Here is an 18,477-nt window from a genome sequence, read left to right as displayed (position 1 = left end):
CTATGTTGTTAGATTAGAACCTAGAAACTGCACTTTGGGGAGAAGCCACTAATACCGCTGTATACATTCAAAACAGATGTCCTCACTCTCATATTGGTGATAAAACTCTTGAAGAAGTCTTTATTGGAATTAAACCTGATATTAGCCATCTCAAAATATTTGGATGTCCTGTTTATATTCATGTACCTAAGGAGAAAAGAACTAAATTAGAACCTACTGGACAGAAAGGGATTTTTGTAGGATATAGTGAAACATCTAAAGCCTACCGAATATTCATCCCTGGTCAAAGACAAATAGAATTAAGCAAAGATGTCATATTTGAGGAAGATATAGCTATTAACAAAACAAGGAGTTCCATCACACCTGAAATCCCAACTAATTCCATTAATTTGGAAGAAGATTCTCTTTCTGAAACTCAGAGGGAGCATCCTGAGGATAACACCTTGGAACTTGAGAACACTACATCAGAGAATCCCAGGAAGAGACCACTATGGGCCACTAAAACAGTACAGGAAGCAGAATCCTTTTCAACACCTAGAGGAACAGTTAGAGAAAGCAAAAGACTTTCAAAGTTTTCTAGCTATGTTACTCTAATGACAGATCTTATAAATGCTGAACCTTCAAGTGTCGGAGAGGCTCTTAAACAACAAGTATGGAAGGATGCCATGATAGAGGAATATCAATCTATCTTAAAGAATGATGTGTGGAAAATTGTGCCTAGACCCAAAGGAAAATCAGTTGTATCTTCTAAATAGCTCTTTAAAATTAAGCATGCTGCTGATGGCAGTATAGAAAAACATAAGGCAAGATTTGTTGCTCAAGGCTTCTCTCAGAAGGAAGGAATTGATTATGAAGAAACATTTGCACTTGTTGCACGATACACTTCTGTCAGAACAATCCTGGCTATGGCAGCATCTAAAGGATGGAAAGTTCATCAAATGGATGTAAAAACTGTAGTTTTGAATGGAACAATTGAAGAAGAAGTATATCTAGAGCAACCTGAGGGATTTGAGGTAAATAATGCTAAAACACATGTATGCAAGTTAGAGAAAGCACTGTATGGATTAAAACAAGCTCCCAGAGCATGGTACGAAAGAATTGACAGTTACTTATTAGAGATAGGTTTCTCTAAAAACATTGCTGATCCAAATTTGTATTTCAAAATAATCAAAGGTGAAATGTTGATATTCATATTATATGTAGATGACTTATTAATTACAGGCGAAGATCATCTCATTGCAAAATGCAAACAGGAACTAGCTTTAGAGTTTGAGATGAAGGATTTATGTCTACTCCATTATTTCCTTGGATTAGAAGTATGGCACAAACCAAATGGTATTTATCTAAATCAAGGTAAATACACCATTGACATTCTGAAGAGATTTGGAATGATGAATTGTAAGCCAATGTCATCTCCTATGGAAACAAACCTACATAAACTAAAAGAAGCTATAGCAGATTCCAAATTTGTAGATCCAACATTATACAGACAGATTATTGGATCATTAATGTACCTAGTCAATACCAGACCTGATATATGTTATGCAGTAAATGCACTCAGCCAACACATGGTTATACCCAAAGAAATACATTTGGTTGTAGTAAAGCATATATTAAGATATTTACAAGGTACCTTGGACTATGGACTGTATTATGAACACACTGCATTGAACCTACATGGATACTTTGATTCAGACTGGGCTGGAAGCGTGATAGACAGGAAGAGCACTTCAGGATGCTGTTTCAGCTTAGGGTCAGCTATGGTATCTTGGATCTGTAGAAAACAATCATCCGTAGCTCAGAGCTCCACATAGGCTGAATATATAGCTGCATCCATGGCAGCTAAGGAAGCCGTATGGTTGAGGAAATTGATAATAGGACTGTTTGGTGAAAGTCTAAAGCCTACTATCATTCATTGTGACAATCAGAGCTGCATTAAACTTTTAGTGAATCTAGTTTTTCATAATAGATCCAAGCACATTGAGATCCCATATCACTATGTAAGAGACATGACAGAGAGAAAGGGAATAAGACTAGAATATGTCAATACAGGAGATCAAACTGCTGACATTCTCACCAAACCCCTAGCAAGAGTGAAAATTGATCACTTCAGGAGTTATCTTGGTATGGTTAAAATGTAATTGATGTCTAAAATTTATGTAAACTTCTTGGTCATATATTTGAGTATATGAAGTATGTAACCTTTCCTTGTGTTCACTCCTAAAGGATGACGATTCTTTAGTTAATGAACACTTGTATTTTAACATTGTAAGGTGATGATCTTATAAATGTTTGAAAGATCATATAAACTGAAAATCAGACAATTTGAATATCAGTAATATGATAAGTTATAGTAGACATTATGTAAGCGGATTAATGTCAGTGCACATACTATAACAGGGATATCAAAGTGAGTATATCCTTAGTATCACATGCTGATACTTAAAACAGGGATATCAAAGTGAGTATATCCTTAGTATCACAGGCTGATACTTAAAATTGGATATCAAAGTGAGTATATCCTGAGTATCACACGATGATACTTCACACCTAGGTGATGTAATTCTCATGAGATTAGTGGTGAGCTAAATTAAGTTGTAGGTCTATACTCCTAAGACTAAGAGGGAGTGTTAATTATAGTCTCAGTCGTAACTCTCAGCAAAATAAATCCATCTCCTTAGTTTTATCAGCGCACAGAAACTAAGTCTATCATTTGCGATTTATTTAAGATTAAATTTAGTTAGTGTTAACTAAATTTAATTGCTATGCTATAGTTAATGCATCGTGGAGTTTATTAAAGGAAATAATCGCCGGTGTAGAAGGATCGTGCCTCCACACAGGGGTCACGACCCTATGTGGAACCACGTGGTTCCACATAGGACCGTGACCCCCTATGGAGGCACGATCCAATGAAACAAAAGATATATATGCGCTACCCTCTCTGGTTCCACATAGGGTTGTGACCCCTGTGTGGAGGCACGATCCAATGAAACAAAAGATATATATGCGCTACCCTCTCCATTGATAACATATTCGATAAGAGAAAACAATATACTGTGATCGGTAGTAAATATAATCATTTGCTTTTCATCTGTAGAGGCAAATTGATAAGACTAATAAAATCGATTTTACATTCCTTATATCCCACGCTAAAACTTTAAACTAGTTGTCTCAGAATTCTGATTGCTCAGAAAGTAATAACAGTCTATTTACATTTACACAGGAAACCACCAAATGTCAATTTCCAAGTAGTAGCCAGTTATTCTGAAGGAGAATGAAAGTCCAAAACAACAAAAAACACCATGGTGCAAATAAAAGAAAAGCAAACTACCAGGGTCTAACAAGCATTGAAACTTAAAACCAATAAAATTTGACACTTACAAGAAAACATGGCTAGAGAATAACCAAAGACTAATAAGATCTTGATAAGAACTTGTAAGACATTGCAAAAACAAAGAAATGAATACCCCTAAAACGTTGAGCTGGTGTAAATTATGTAAAGCCAAAAAATGCCTATTATTTCATCAGAAGTTGTCCGCTGCTATTGGTGGATGCAGAACGGAATGCCATGCAGATAATGTTAGCTAGGCAGTTTCTGCTTCTTTATCATATGGAAGCCAAACACCATTGAGCTTCATTATTCCAGGTTCTGAAACATGAACACAAATAAAACCTGTAAAATTAAAAGTGAACTGAGAATAGTTAGCCTATGAAAAGAAATATAGAACAAAGATCCACAAAGATTGGCAAGGTCTCTGGGGCTACTGTATTTTAATGACTTAGAACTCATTACAAGCTCAAACCATGGACTTTCCAAAGGGGGAATTCAAATCATGGTCAAGGAGACTATTCAAACCCAAGTGCCATTTTCCATGCATGCAAGTGTAACTGCCACTATTGACTATTCAAGCTAGATTCTTCGTTTGGAAGATGTAATTGCTCTTCCAAACTGCTTTTATACTTTGCTTGGAATAGACAGTTCAAGATTTTTTTTTCAGCGGACTGTTAAATCCCATTTGAATGCTTTCTTACACTTGTCACAATACAATTTCCAAGTGGTGTAGTGTGTCTTCCAAGTGAGGTGCTCTTTTCTATGAGGGCCAACAATCAAACACATTACAAATCATCAAATAATACATACTCTCTTTGGTTTACAAGTTGTACAACACCTAATCTTATTTCTAATCAACTATATAAGTAGCAACAAATGAGGGCAAAGCCACAATAGACATAGTTGACAGTGCTGACAGAACTATTAATCTCTCCCTTATTTCTGGTATTATAAATATATTATATTATTTCATCAAAAGATTCAGGCATGAATGCAGATGATTGTCTGATCAGGCTTTTTATAATTATTGTTACACCTGAAGATACTTATAGAATAATTCATCCTTATGGGGGCTAACAGAAGTAAAATCTAAATCCCAAGCCAAAACTTTCATTGATGTTATGATGTTATCTTACGATGACATTATATTAGCATGCAATTAATTTGTGTTGAAGTGCCATCAACATTAGCTGTCAAATCCTCAATTTCTGGGTGAATATTAAATGCATCGCTCAAGATACTTTCTGATGATACTGGTAGTATCACATAGAGCTGGAGCTGGTAGGAAAGAACCAACATTAACCAGTATGTGATAAACTAGAGAAATCTGCAATAGATACCTCTGACAGTGCTGACAAGTTTATTAGTTCTCTCCCCCCCTTTTCACCCCAACCCCCCATTTCTGGTTTATTATACAATGTCCTTAAAAGACCGAGGCACAGTTTCAGGAAAATTGTCTGCTTGTGATTTTCATAAACATTGTTACACCTAGAGATACTTATAGAAGATAATTCATCCATATGGAGGATAATTAATGGACATTTAAAATCCAATCTATAACTTTCAATTACTGAATCGAAAGGGCTTGTGAGTTTTCTTAGTTTATCTTAAAGAAGAGTAATATATTTTAACCAAGAATCATTAACCATGGCTTGCCTTTGGAGGCTCCATTGGATTTTAGTTTAATTCATTTGCATTCAGATGGATACTGATTGCTTTTTTCACTGGAGGAAGATTATTAAACTACCATTTTCACTGGGACAAGTTTTAGTTATTGATCTGAAACATTTCTAGAAGTGTCACAACATGAAACTAAATTATATTTTTAGTTAAAAAAAATCTATTTTCATACTCATCAATCAACCGAGGCACTGAACAGGAGGAGCCAATTCTAGATGATGACATGGATTATGCGGAGGAGTATGAAGAGGAATACCAAGATGGTAAGTTGTTCTTTGATTTAACTTATCTTATGAATGGATTGGACATAATTTATTGAAAAAAGAGCTGATTATCTTAGAAAATAAAACAGGTGAGGGAGAAGGTATAAATAAAAGAGATTTTACCAAGTTGGAGTTGAAACCTGATCATTTTAACAGACCACTATGGGTTTGTGCTGATGGACGAATATTTTTGGAGACCTTCTCTCAACTTTATAAGCAAGCATACGACTTTCTAATTGCAATTGCAGAACCTGTTTGTAGGTAAAAGAATCCATTGCCTCAGATGTAGATGATTAGATAATTTTCTGTCCATATTTATTTTGTTATTTCTTAGAATCTAGATGGCCATAATGATGGGAAATACGTGTTCCATGCAGACCAGAATCCATGCATGAGTATAATTTGACACCTCATTCACTTTATGCGGCGGTTTCTGTTGGTCTTGAAACTGAAACAATTATCACTGTCCTCAATAAGTTATCCAAGACAAAACTTCCCAAAGAGATAATTGATTTCATTAATGGTTCAACTGCAAATTATGGAAAGGTCAAGCTTGTATTGAAAAAGAACCGTTATTTTGTGGAATCTCCATATCCAGAGGTATTGAGTACTCCAATCCTTTTCAAGTTTTTGCTTTATCTGTATTGAGTTACAATTTAAGGGTTCCACATATTGTTGTTGTAACTTAGTATAATATAATATCTGACATGTGCAGGTTCTGAAAACCTTACTGAGGGATGCTGTTATTGCTCGGTCAAGGATACTTTCATCTGAGGTGCAATATCTTAACAATTACTTTTTAATATTTATCTATATAAGTAAATTAACTAGATAGAGCTACACTTTCTGTGGTTTCATGGTACATTTTGGTTTGTTAAATGTAAGTAAACTCTAGCTCACTCCCATAAGGCAAAGTTTAGAAGATGAGAGGACTTTGAGTTTGTTTGCTTGTCAGTAAAGGTGGATATCAGCAGCGGTCCAATAAATGACATTTTTCAATATTGGAGAAAAAGTGTACAAATATGGCTCATACGAGTAGCTGAGAATCAATACAACCAAAATTAGCTCCTAGGGAGCACAGTTCAGTGCAATACATGAAATAACTAAGCACAGCTAGTACTTCAAGTGTAGTATACTAGTGATACATTAATAAAACATGAAGGGGTCCAATGATGTTAGAGACATCAAAACGAGGCACAAAAGCCATGAATGAACTAGGAATGAAATCAACAGCACTGAAGACAACATTTCTTCTTATCTTTATCAACTTTGCATGCATATGCTTTATCTATAACTACTTGCACCACATTCTCTGGTCCAACCTGCTCAATAGCATCTCTAAGTATTTGGAATTGAAAATCAGCATCCTTGCAGTGCTTGAACAATCAATAACCTTAAGGAAGTAGGGGCATTTTGTACATGCGACCATAACATTGATGACGGACGACGCTTTATATCCATCCAACCATCCATGATTATGCTACATCCACTAGTGGCCCAGGTAGCATTTATTTTCTCCATTAGAATATTAATCTTGGAATTGTTCTTTTCTAAGATTGCTGTCCTCGCTTTTGTGTCCCTTGATAGCACATATGATGGTTTTCCTCTGATTATTTTTGCCAAATTCTGCTTATAATAAGGATACTGAGCCAGATGGAATGGACCGCCATTGGCAAAGAACAATTTGGCAATGGCATCTACCTTATCTCTAGTTTGTACATTGAATAGTGATGCTACCGTGTTTGCAGCATCACTAGCGGTCATTGTACTTTTCTTCTTAGGCTCTGTTGTGGCTAACCCTGAACTAGATGGAAAAGTAGAAGTAGAACATCCTGAAATTTGGGGATCTAGGGCAGTTCAAGTACTACTATGAGTAGGAGCCCTCAGAGGCAAAGCAGGAGGACTTTGGTTGTCAACATAACCCACAATCTATCTATTTTGATTCTTTTTCAAGTAGTGTTCCATAGCCATTGGGGATGGCGGGACGTGGGGATGCAGGGACGGGTTTTGGGAATAGGGGGACAAAGGACCTAAGTTTGGGGATGGTGGCAGGGGGGATGGTGCTGATATACATATAGTACTTGAAAAACTATTTGTGAAAAGATGTCTAAGAATTACATTTCAAATGAAACTATGGCAAATTAGTAAAATTATAAAATAGCAAAATTGCAAATACTAAATACGAAGATTTCTTGAATGCTAAATAAAATTTGACAAATGAAATTGTCAAATTGGAGATTTCTATTATATCGAAAATATCATAAAGATGGTTACATCATTACAATGGAAGCACTAGCATTACAATTACTAGCATTATTTTAAAATAAGACTTAAGTACAAATATCAAAATGTCAAAATGTAGTGAAGGGAGTTCTTTAATCATCTGCATTAAAAAGGCATTAAAAATAAGATTTTTTTTTATCTGCACTTTTTCACGACTTGCAATTGGAAACGCCTAGTTGTCTTTGAGAAGCTCGAGGGACACTTGGACATTTCGCTGTCTCCGGCGTTTCTGGCGGCGGTGGTGGGACGACGAGGGATGCCACGTCCCCGTCCTCAAGTCTTCGAGACGTCCGCGTCTCCGAAATGTGGGGCTGGGGGGGGGGGGTGGTTCACTGTTTTTAAGTGATAATCCCTTACAGTAGTTCACTGTTTTCAAGTGATAATCCCTTACATACTCGTACACCTTTGCCTGTCACATAAAGTTGTGAATTAACTTTTGTGTTGCTGCCTTAACATTCAGGTTCACAGAAATGATATCTATGTTGCCACCCATTGCCCTAGGTTTTTCTTGCAATCTAGTGGCAAATTGTTTTGAAGGCAACTTGTTATTAGATGGCCCCTTGGTAAAATATTGTAATAATTTGGAAGGGTAACTAAATTGTGCACTACTAGTAGAACTAGTTGCCTCACTTCCTCGCATCTGTATTTGAAGTCTCCAATTGAACCCCCGTAGTCTCTTCTTGATCCTCTTCATCACTCATGATTTCAGAAGTAGAACTCATAGTGATGCTGCAAGAAATGAAATTTATGGTTATCATACACGTCACATAATGTCATTAAATAATAAATTTGCATAAGCTAAAATCTCGAGTTATTTTTTTCTTACTCAAGTCATAGAAGTGTAGAAGTAGAGGATACACAAAAATATGAATCCTTGTTCTTCAACCTTCATCAAACAAGGATTCCGCTTCTATCTTTCATACTTTAGATTGCATGAAGTGCTAAAGTAGAGTATACATAAAAGATGAAATCCTAAATTGACTGATTAGATTGCAGCGTTCGAGGTGGAGAAATTAAATGGGAAGAATAATTTCTAGCTATGGAAACTCAAGATGCAAGATTTGTTAGTGCAATAAGGATTGCACTAGGCATTGGTACGAAAGTCAAAGAAACTCCTGGATATGATTGGTGAAGACTTGGAGGCTTTGGATATAAGAGCTCTAAGCACAATTCGGTTGTGTTTGGCAGATGAGGTTCTTTTCAATATTGTTGGAGAGGAAACAACAAGAAGCTTATGGAGCATAATGGAGAGTCTTTACACGACAAAATCGTTGACACACTGAATCTACTTGAAGGGATTATATAGTTTGCGAATGAAGGTAGAAAAATTGCTAATCATTTAAATATTTTCAATACTCTTATATGCCAATTAGCTAGTGTGGGTGTTAAAATCGAGGATGAAAGCAAGGTAGTTACATTATTTTGTTCATTGCCCAAATCCTGAAATCACTTAGTCACTTTCCATTAGCTTTAGCACAATAGACACCCTTGAATTTGATTTTGTTGTGGGAGCTTTGTCATTTGAAGAGGTGCAAAGGAAATGTAATCTAGAAATCTCCACACTAGAAGCAATGGTGGCTAGGTGTCAGTCAACAAAAAAAGGGGAGGATTCAAGGGGTACATCCATATCTAAGTCAAAAGGTAGATAGGACATGTGAAAATGTTGGTATTGCAATAAATCAAGGCATCTCAAGAAGGATTGTTGAAAGAGGAAAGAAGACAATGATGACTCCAAAAAGGAAGCAAATTCGGTTGAGACAAGTTCAAGTATAGTCGGTGAAGTACTATCTTTTTGTTATATCTTACAATATCATGAAGAATGACTATTAGATTTTGGTGCTTCTAATCATGTATCACATATGAGTTGGTTTTCTACTTACCAAGCTATTGTTGGTGTTGTTGTTCTTGTGGGAAATAAGTTTCATGTAAGATTGTTGGAATTGGGAGCATTAAGGTTGAAATGTCTGGTGGTGTTGTAATGACATTAACAGAGGTAAAACATGTACCAAAACTGAAAAAGAATTTTATTTCCTTGGGAGTTTTGGATTTTAGAGGTTATTATTTTTTTTTCAAGGTAAGTATTGAAAATGTCCAAGGGCATTTTGGTGGTCATTGAGGTTACAAAGGTTAGAAACCTTTACAAACTAGAAGGGAGTACTTAAATAGATGAAGCAGTGGTGATATCTAATGAATCTACTTGTTTATGGCATCAACGATTGGGTCATATGAGTGAGAAGGGGCTAAAGGTACTCATAAATTGTAAGTTACTTTCAGATTTAAGATGTTTGAATTTGAATTTTTGCAAGCATTGTGTATTTGGGAAGTAGTGTAGAAAGAAGTTTAAATCAGGTAGTCATACAAGTAAGGGTGTTTTAGACTATATTCGTTCAAATGTTTGGGGGCCATCCATTACAATTTCTTTTGGAGGATCATCATATTTTTTCAGATTTATAGATGATTACTCTTGAAAGGTATGGGTCTATATTTAAAAGTTGACATGTTTAGTGTATTCAAGGAGTTTAGAGTTTTGGTTGAAAAAATTAATAGTAGATTAATCAAAGTGTTTAAGAACAGATAATGGAGGTGAGTTAACATTTTTGGAATTTGAAAATTATTGAAGGAAGTTGGGATTGAAAGACATAAAATCATAGTTTACACTCCTTAGTAAAATGGTGTTGCTGAAAGAATGAACAAAACTCTTATAGAGAGCGAGGAGCATGCTTAGTAATGCCATGTTGGAGCAAGAATTGTGGGCAGAAACATTCCATATAGCATGCTATCTGGTAAATTGGTCACCGTTAGTTGCAATAGATTGTAAGATTCGTAAAGAGGTATGGATAGGTCATTCTTATGATTATTCAAATTTGATTTTTTTTGGGTTATGATGCATATGCTCTTATTTCTAAGGATCAATGTTCTAAATTAGACCCCAAATCCAAGAAGTACATTTTTGTTGGCTATGGTAATGGAGTTAAGGGATATAAATTGTGGGATCCTACTACCCACAAACTCATCATTAGTAGAGAAGCAGTATTTGATGATTCTTCTTGCATAAAATCAGGCATTGTAGAAGTTGATATCAAATAGGAACAAGTACCACAATATCAATAAGTTCAGCTGGAAACTCATCCTTCTATAGAAAATAAAAACAATAAGCTTTTGAAGATGAAGATGTGGATGCAAAAAATATGCAAGAAATTGTGGAAATACCACAACTGTCTCTAAGGAGATTTACCTGGTTTAGAAATCCTCCTACAAGGTATGAAAGAAGAAATGGATGTCTTGGAGGAGAATAAAAACATGGGACTTAGGAAACTCCCAAAGGGTAGGAGAGCTATTAGTTACAAATGGATCTACAAACTGAAGAAGGGTGTCAATGATGAAATTGTAAGGTACAAGACAGGATTGGTTGCAAAGGGATATTTTTATCAAAAGCAAGGTATTGATTTTCATGATTTTTTTAAGCTAGTTATTGAGCTTGTTTCTATTTAGGTGGTTTTAACATTAGTTGCATTATTTGATTTTGAGTTAGAGCAACTAGATGTTAAAACAACATTTTTACTTGGAGATTTCGAGGAGGAGATATATATGGAACAATCAGAAGGTTTTGTTCAAGATCGCAATAGAAAATTTGTTTGCAAACTCAAGAAGTCACTGTATGGCTTGAAAGAGTCACCCAGACAATGGTACAAGAAGTTTGAATCCTTCATGGTGAGCCAAAACTTTACAAGAAGTGAATATGATCTTTGTGTTTATTTTAAAAGTTTGAAAAATGCTTTATTCAATATCTTGGTGTTATATTTTGATGATACGCTTATAGCAAGCAAAAGCATGAGTTAAATTAGCAAGCTAAAGGCTTAGTTGGCTAGGACGTTTGATATGAAGGATCGAAGAGCAACAAATTTTTTTTTGGGTATAGAAATACATAGAGACAGAGAAAATGGTAAGCTTTGGCTATCACAACAGAAAGAAATATGTGGAGAAGATCCTCATAATATTTGGTATGCTAAATGTGCAACAAGTAAATATCCCTTTAGCTTTTCTTCAAGTTTGTCCTAGTAATGAAGAAGAAAATGATTATATGTCTCGTGTATTGTATGCTAATGCAATAGGAAGTTTAATGTATGTGATGGAATGTAGAAGACTAGATATTTCACATACAGTTGGTGTTGTCAATAGATACATGGAAAATCCAAGTAAAGAACATTGGTTAGCAATGAAATGGGTGCCTTGGTGTCTTAGAGGTGCAAGTGATTATTGTATCGCCCAAAGAAACATTAATTGTTTGGGGAATTAATCGGCAAAACAAAAGTATAAGATTTTTTGAAAAAATTGGGAAAAAATCGTATTTACAAAAAAACGTAAAAAATTGCAGAAAAACAATCAATTTATTTTTTTAATATTTAAGGGCATTTCCATAGCATAGAGATATTGTAGGCAAATAAAATTGACACTTCAATACATGAATTGTAGAAAATAGATTTTCGTTGTTTATATTCATATCGCTAATTACATTGCACAAAAACATACCACAACATAAATAATATCTAGATGGTGATAGATGTCAAAATGTCGATTACAATATAGTTTGCGACTTTGTACAAAGTCAACCTGTAAATTAAGTACAAAATTCTAAAAAATAAACTATAGACAATGACATGCTAGAGGGCAGCAGGCTCTGATGATGAAGCTCCCGGGTGAGAGCTGTTAATTTTATATTTTTCAGATTAATGTAAAACTTAGAAATCAGAATTTAGTTTCTAATTAAATTGTTTGTTGCAAAGTTTAGAGATTTCTAGATTTAGGCATAGCATAGAAATGAACAAATAAGAACAAAACACAATTACCCTGGAAAACCTCCTAGGAGGAAAAACCCAGCTAGAAAAGATCCTCAGATCTGATTATGGATTATATTCATATAATGATTATAACACTTATCTCAAGTACTTGAAGATGTCTGAAATGTTTGCTCTTAGGGCTGATGAAATCAACAACAGGTCTGCACTTTCATGAGCATCAGGTCTGCCCCTTAAACACACCAACCAGCACTCAGGCTTATACCCTAGATCTGCACTTTTAGTGCATCATAAGTCTGCACTTTTGCTTGAGACTAGACTGCAACTTTAGCGCCTTGATTCTAGAATAGTTCGCCCTCCTTTATGATGGTATTTGCCCTTAATGTTAGCACCTTCGATGACAGAGATAATTCGCAATTATTCCTTCTTCAAACTTCGCATTTAGGCAGATGTATAATTCACATGAAAGATCTTGTGATGAGTGAATAATGAGGTGAAGTTGTCATTTATTTATATGTGGTGCAAGATCTAGTTAGGTCGGCTGTTAATTAATAAATAACTTTTATTTATTAATTTCCTTTTGAGCGAATTGATGAAATATTCCGAGCCAAAATTTTTTTGGTTTTTCAATTTACAAACTCAAATAAATGCACCCGTTAAGGTTAGAGGTTAAACCAAAACGTGCTGAAGCAACTCTAACCAGAATGTACACCAGGATCCCGATGTGGGCAAGGTGTGAGCATTGGTCAGAGGATCTAAAACAAAATGCTTATGCAGGAACTCTAACCAAGAATGGCGCCGGTGATGGCGAGCATATGGTCAGAGGATCTTCTACCTAAATGCTGAAAGGGAACTCGACACCAAGTATGTGCTACCCAATCCAGTGTGGAGTGAGGGGCGACCATATGGCGGAGTAATTACAAATAACAATGCTTGAATGAAATAACTGAATTGCTGAAAGGGACTCAACACCCAGAATGTGCTTTCTAACCCGAACTGGGAAAGTAGCTACCATAGGGCGAAGATGTAACTAATACAATAATTACTGAAAGAAGAATGAGTATTACAATTGGATAAAGCAAGATTATAATTTGCTGTCAGTATTACTGCCAGCTTACACTATGAAAGATGAGATCTTGCAAACAATACAAATCAGCATATAAATAGAGATGTACAATATTAGTGAGTTTCTTTGCTGAGAAGTAAGATTAACGGAAATGGCATTAAACAGATCCAACCTTTTCTCCAGACTGATGTAACAGACCTGCACCTTTCAACAAATAACCAGCAACATAGGATTCCTTGAAATGCTCGGAACTCACCCTTTCCTCATTCAAACTGCTTGATATCAATTGCAAATCACTAATAGAAGGGAGGCGCTAAAACTAAGAGCATAAGACAAACTTAAAACGCAGATTACATGAAATGCACGAATTCCAAGACACCATAAATGGTACGGCCCAGCACAGGGGTGATTTTGCTTTTTAAAATTCAGATCATCTTCAAAAAATCTACAAATTTGCACACAGGGGCGCCTAGCCAAGATGGAAGGAAATAAACAATACCCACAATGAATTTTTTTGTCTTTTTGGATTTATGAATAAAACATCAAATCTGCTGAAGCTAAAATACCAAAAACCAGAACCCTCTAATATGCAAAAACTGAACCTAAATAGACAAATGCAGATTACAATGCACAAATTTCAATGAACTCACAAACTAGACTAAAATCACCACTAGTTGTTGTCTTACAAACAAGAAGCGATGCCCGAACTAGGAGGCCTTCATTCCTCGAAGCAAACCCAGAGCCAAACCAGCAACATAATAGTACTGTAGACCAAAGATGTGAAATGATGCTCAGAGTCTTCCTTTTATAACTTCCTGTTGGCTTCACGAACCCTAAAATCCACTTCAATATCCAAACCCTAATCCTTTCTCCAAGATGGCATCCTTTTCCTTTCAAGCTTAATATTGATATTTTAATTAAATTCAATACCTTGATAAATGCGCCCACATTAAACTTGCTTTGACTTTGGAAATTAATAAAATAATCTTTAATGAAGGCGCCACCCTCAAAAAGCCCACTTTTCAAAACAACATAAAGTCAATAGACTAGGCCAAGGGGTCAACGTTCGAATATAATATTAAAACGTGACCTTTTAATTAAATATATCAACTTAACTCTTCAATCATGCCCTGAAGCCAATAATGACCAAGTCAAAGATCAGGTCTGAGAAGGGGACATTACAGTCCGCCCTCCCCAAGATTGCTTGTCCTCAAGCAATCGCAAACCAGGATGCTGCAGAATCTCATCACTTTCCCAAGTCGCATCCTCCATAGGCAGGTTCTTCCACTTCACCAGGTATTCTCTGATAGTTCTTTTCCTCAAAGAACGTTCTCTGAAATCAAGTATCTCCTCTGGAATTAGAACTAACTGTCCCTCCTCATCCAAAGGCGGCAACTGTGATGAAGCAACCACATTATGTCCAAGTGCCTTCTTGAGACGAGACACGTGGAAAACATTATGCACTCGGCTATCAGAAGGTAGCTCTAACTCATAAGCTACTGCCCCAACTTTTCTGATGACCCTGAATGGCCCATAGAAACGAGGTTTGAGCTTCTCAGCTCCACTCTTCTTGAGAGTAGACTATCTGTAAGGCTGCAATCGGAGATAAACCATATCCCCAACCTCGAAAGAACGCTCAACACGTCTCTGATCAGCATACATCTTCTGCTGATTCTGTGCAATCTGCAGATTATCCTTCAAGGATTTCATGATGTCTTGACTTTGTTGCAACAAGTCCTTGGCTTGGGGTGCTCTGCTCTCACCAAACACCAAATCGGCAAAGCTAGGTGCTTCATACCCATAAAGAGCCAAGAAAGGAGACATCTTAATCGACATATGAAAAGAAGAATTGTAGCAGTACTCGCCTATATGCAGCCACTTGACCCAAGCTCTCTGCTGTTCTGACACATAGTTTCTCAAGTAGCCTTCCAACCACTTGTTCACTACTTCCGTTTGTCCATCTGTTTGGGGATGGTAACTAGTGCTTGGAGTGAGCACAGTACCACTCATTCTGAAGACTTCTTGCCAAAAAGTACTTAGGAACTTGCTGTCCCTATCACTCATAATGTTCTTTGGCAACCCATGCAGCCTAAACACCTCTCGAAAAAACAGATCTGCAACTTGGGCTGCAGAAAAAGTGCTGGTAATGGCGAAGAAATGAGCAAATTTGGTTAGCCTATCCACCACTACATAAATACAATCCTTCCCTTGGGCCTTGGGCAACCCTGTGATGAAATCCATCAAGATGCTTTCCCATTTTTGATTGGGAATAGGAAGTGGTTGCAGCAAACCAGCTGGTAATGTATGCTCATTCTTGTTCACTTGACAAACAGGACACTCCTGAATGTAGCGTTGTACTTCTCCTTTCAACCCTTTCCAAGAAAACCTTTCTCGGATCTGCCTATATGTCTTGAAAAAACCTTGGTGACCAGCAACCGGAATATCATGAAATGTCAAAAGAATCTTCTTCTTAAGCTTAGAATCAGCCACCAGAAAGATTCTTCCCTTATAGTGTATCAATCCCTCAACCACCTTGTACCTTTCATCATGAAAAGTACCCTCAAGAATGCTGGTTGCAAACTGATTTTTGGCATAATCAACAAGCAACATGTCTCTCCAATCTGCAGTAAGCTCACACAATGAGCTAAGATGAGGTCTCCTGGATAAAGCATCAGCCACGATATTATTTTTCCCTTTGACATATTCAATGTCAAAGTCGTAAGCTTGAAGCTTACTCACCCATTTCTGTTGCCTCTCATTTAGGTCCTTCTGGTGCATGAAATGCTTGAGGCTATTGTGGTCAGTCTTAACCACAAACTTGTTCCCCACCAAGTACTGCCTGAACTTGGCTAATGCATGCATAATGGCAAGCATTTCCTTGTCATAAATTGAGTATGTTCTTTCCACACCCCTTAATTTTCGGCTCTCAAACACAATAGGGTGTTTGTCTTGCATCAGGACAGCCCCAACTCCTTCACTTGATGCATCACACTGCAGCTCGAATGGCTTGGAGAAATCCGGAATAGCCAGAACCGGGCACGAGCTCATGATCTTCTTGAACTTGTCAAAAACAATTTGAGCCTTTTTTGACCAACAAAAGGCTCCTTTTTTGGTGAGATCAGTAAGGGGAGCAGCATTCTGTGAATACCCCTTTACGAATCTCCGATAAAAACCACAAAGACCCAAAAAACCTTTCAACTGAGTTAAGTTCTTAGGAGGTGGCCACTCAACTACTGCCTTGATCTTTTCAGGATCCACCTTTACTCCCTCAGCACTGATTATGTGGCCAAGGTACAGTAACTCCTCCATTCCAAATTCACATTTGGATGCTTTTGCGAACAAACTCTCAGATTCCAGAATACTAAGCACTTCCTCCAAGTGCTTGAGATGATCCTCCCAAGTCTTGCTGTAAATCAGTATGTCATCAAAAAAAATCAACACAAATCTCCTTAACTGATTCTGAAAAACACGGTTCATGCAAGACTGAAAGGTAGCCAGAGCGTTAGTCAACCCAAATGGCATGACTAAGAATTCGAAATGGCCATAGTGACATCTGAAAGCTGTCTTCTCCACATCCGATCCTCTCATTCGAATCTGATGGTAACCCGATCTCAAATCGATCTTCGAGAAGAACTTGGCCCCATGTAGCTCATCAATGAGCTCATCGATCCTGGGAATGGGGTATCTGTTTTTTATGGTGCTTTGATTCAAAGCACGATAGTCCACACACATGCACATGGTACCATCCTTCTTCTTCACAAGAACCACGGCAGATGCAAAGGGGCTCTTGCTTGGGCGAATGAAACCCATCTCCAAGAGTTCTTGAATATTCTTCTCAATCTCATCCTTTTGTCTCTTCGGGTGCCGATATGGAGTTGTAATCACCGGTTTAGCTCCCTCCTTGAGCTCTATGATATGTTCTGAACCCCGTTCAGGTGGTGGTCCAGGAGGCAAGTCTGCAAAGACCTTGCTCTTCTTCGTGAGTAGAGACTGAACATCAGGAGGATGGTCTCGTTTAGTCTCAACCGGACTAGCAGGAAGGATTATGCACTCTGCAACCCACTGGGCTTGATCGTGACGGATCAGCCTTGCCATTCTTTTGAATGACACAACCCGAGGGCCCCCATTGGACATTCCTCTTAGAACTATCTTCTTCCCATCAGATTGAAACTTCAGCTCCATAGTCTGCAAATTCAAGGAGATCTCCCCAAGAGAACGCAGCCATTGAATGCCTAAGACAACATCAGTATCTCCAATGTGGACTACATAGAAGTCATCCTTGACTGCGTAATTCCCCAATTGCATGGTCAGGTTCGAGATTTTCTTAGTACATGAAATATGGAATCCATCGGCAACCATGACCTTGAAGCCCTCAAACTCCTCTGTTTGCAGCCCCTTCTTTGTTATCACAACTTCATCAATGAAGTTATGTGTTGCTCTAGTGTCGATCAAGGCAACGATTCGCTGCCCTTTGATCATCCCTCGAACCTTGAATGATTCGTTTCTTTGGAAGCTCGAAAGCTGAGCCAAAACTCCACCACTTTCCTTCTCATCTCCGGACTCTTCTGGAGCTCTTTCTACCTCACTTTCTTCAAAATCAGATTGCTGGTCGGAAAAATCAGAACTACTTTCACCAGCAGAATAGTACTCAATTTGATTGAATTTAACTCCCTTAGGGCAAACATGATCTTGAGACCATTTTTCCCTACACTGGAAACACAACCCTTTTCTTCTGAGTTCATTCAGGGTTTCAGGATCCAACCTAGTGACATGGGGATTGTGATGTTTGAACTCCTTGTGCTGAGGTCTCAAAGGAGGTCTATGCTGAGGTCTTTTCCCTTTATCCCTTTTCTGGAAGGGGGAATTTGACTGAAATTTTGCCTTAGGAGCAGCCCACTCCATGTTTCTTGCCTTCTTCATGGCCTCCTGTAGGGTTGGTGGATCAAAGGCTTTAATCCAACCTTTGAGTGGTTCTGTCAACCCTTCACTGAAAAGGATCACCAATCTCCTCTCCGTGATTCCAGTCACCATGACTGAGAGTCTCTAAAACTCCGCAAT

The 18,477-nt window shown here is 37.3% G+C and overlaps 1 protein-coding gene across 2 annotated transcripts in view; it reads left to right on the top strand.

The window, feature by feature from the left end:
- LOC131041579 (general transcription and DNA repair factor IIH helicase subunit XPB1) overlaps window positions 1-18,477 on the top strand; it is a 95,366-nt gene that overhangs the window by 16,528 nt on the left and 60,361 nt on the right. For both annotated transcript variants that reach the window (XM_057974708.2, XM_057974707.2), the window contains exons 4-7: window positions 5,211-5,274; window positions 5,364-5,535; window positions 5,652-5,874; window positions 5,990-6,049. In XM_057974708.2, the coding sequence (XP_057830691.1) occupies window positions 5,211-5,274; window positions 5,364-5,535; window positions 5,652-5,874; window positions 5,990-6,049 (519 nt within the window). The remainder of the gene's footprint in view (window positions 1-5,210; window positions 5,275-5,363; window positions 5,536-5,651; window positions 5,875-5,989; window positions 6,050-18,477) is intronic.

This window comes from Cryptomeria japonica, chromosome 8 (genome assembly GCF_030272615.1).
Source record: "Cryptomeria japonica chromosome 8, Sugi_1.0, whole genome shotgun sequence".
Taxonomy (NCBI): domain Eukaryota; kingdom Viridiplantae; phylum Streptophyta; class Pinopsida; order Cupressales; family Cupressaceae; genus Cryptomeria; species Cryptomeria japonica.
The sequence above is the reverse complement of the archived record's forward strand: the minus strand, read 5'-3'. Positions and strand labels throughout refer to the sequence as shown.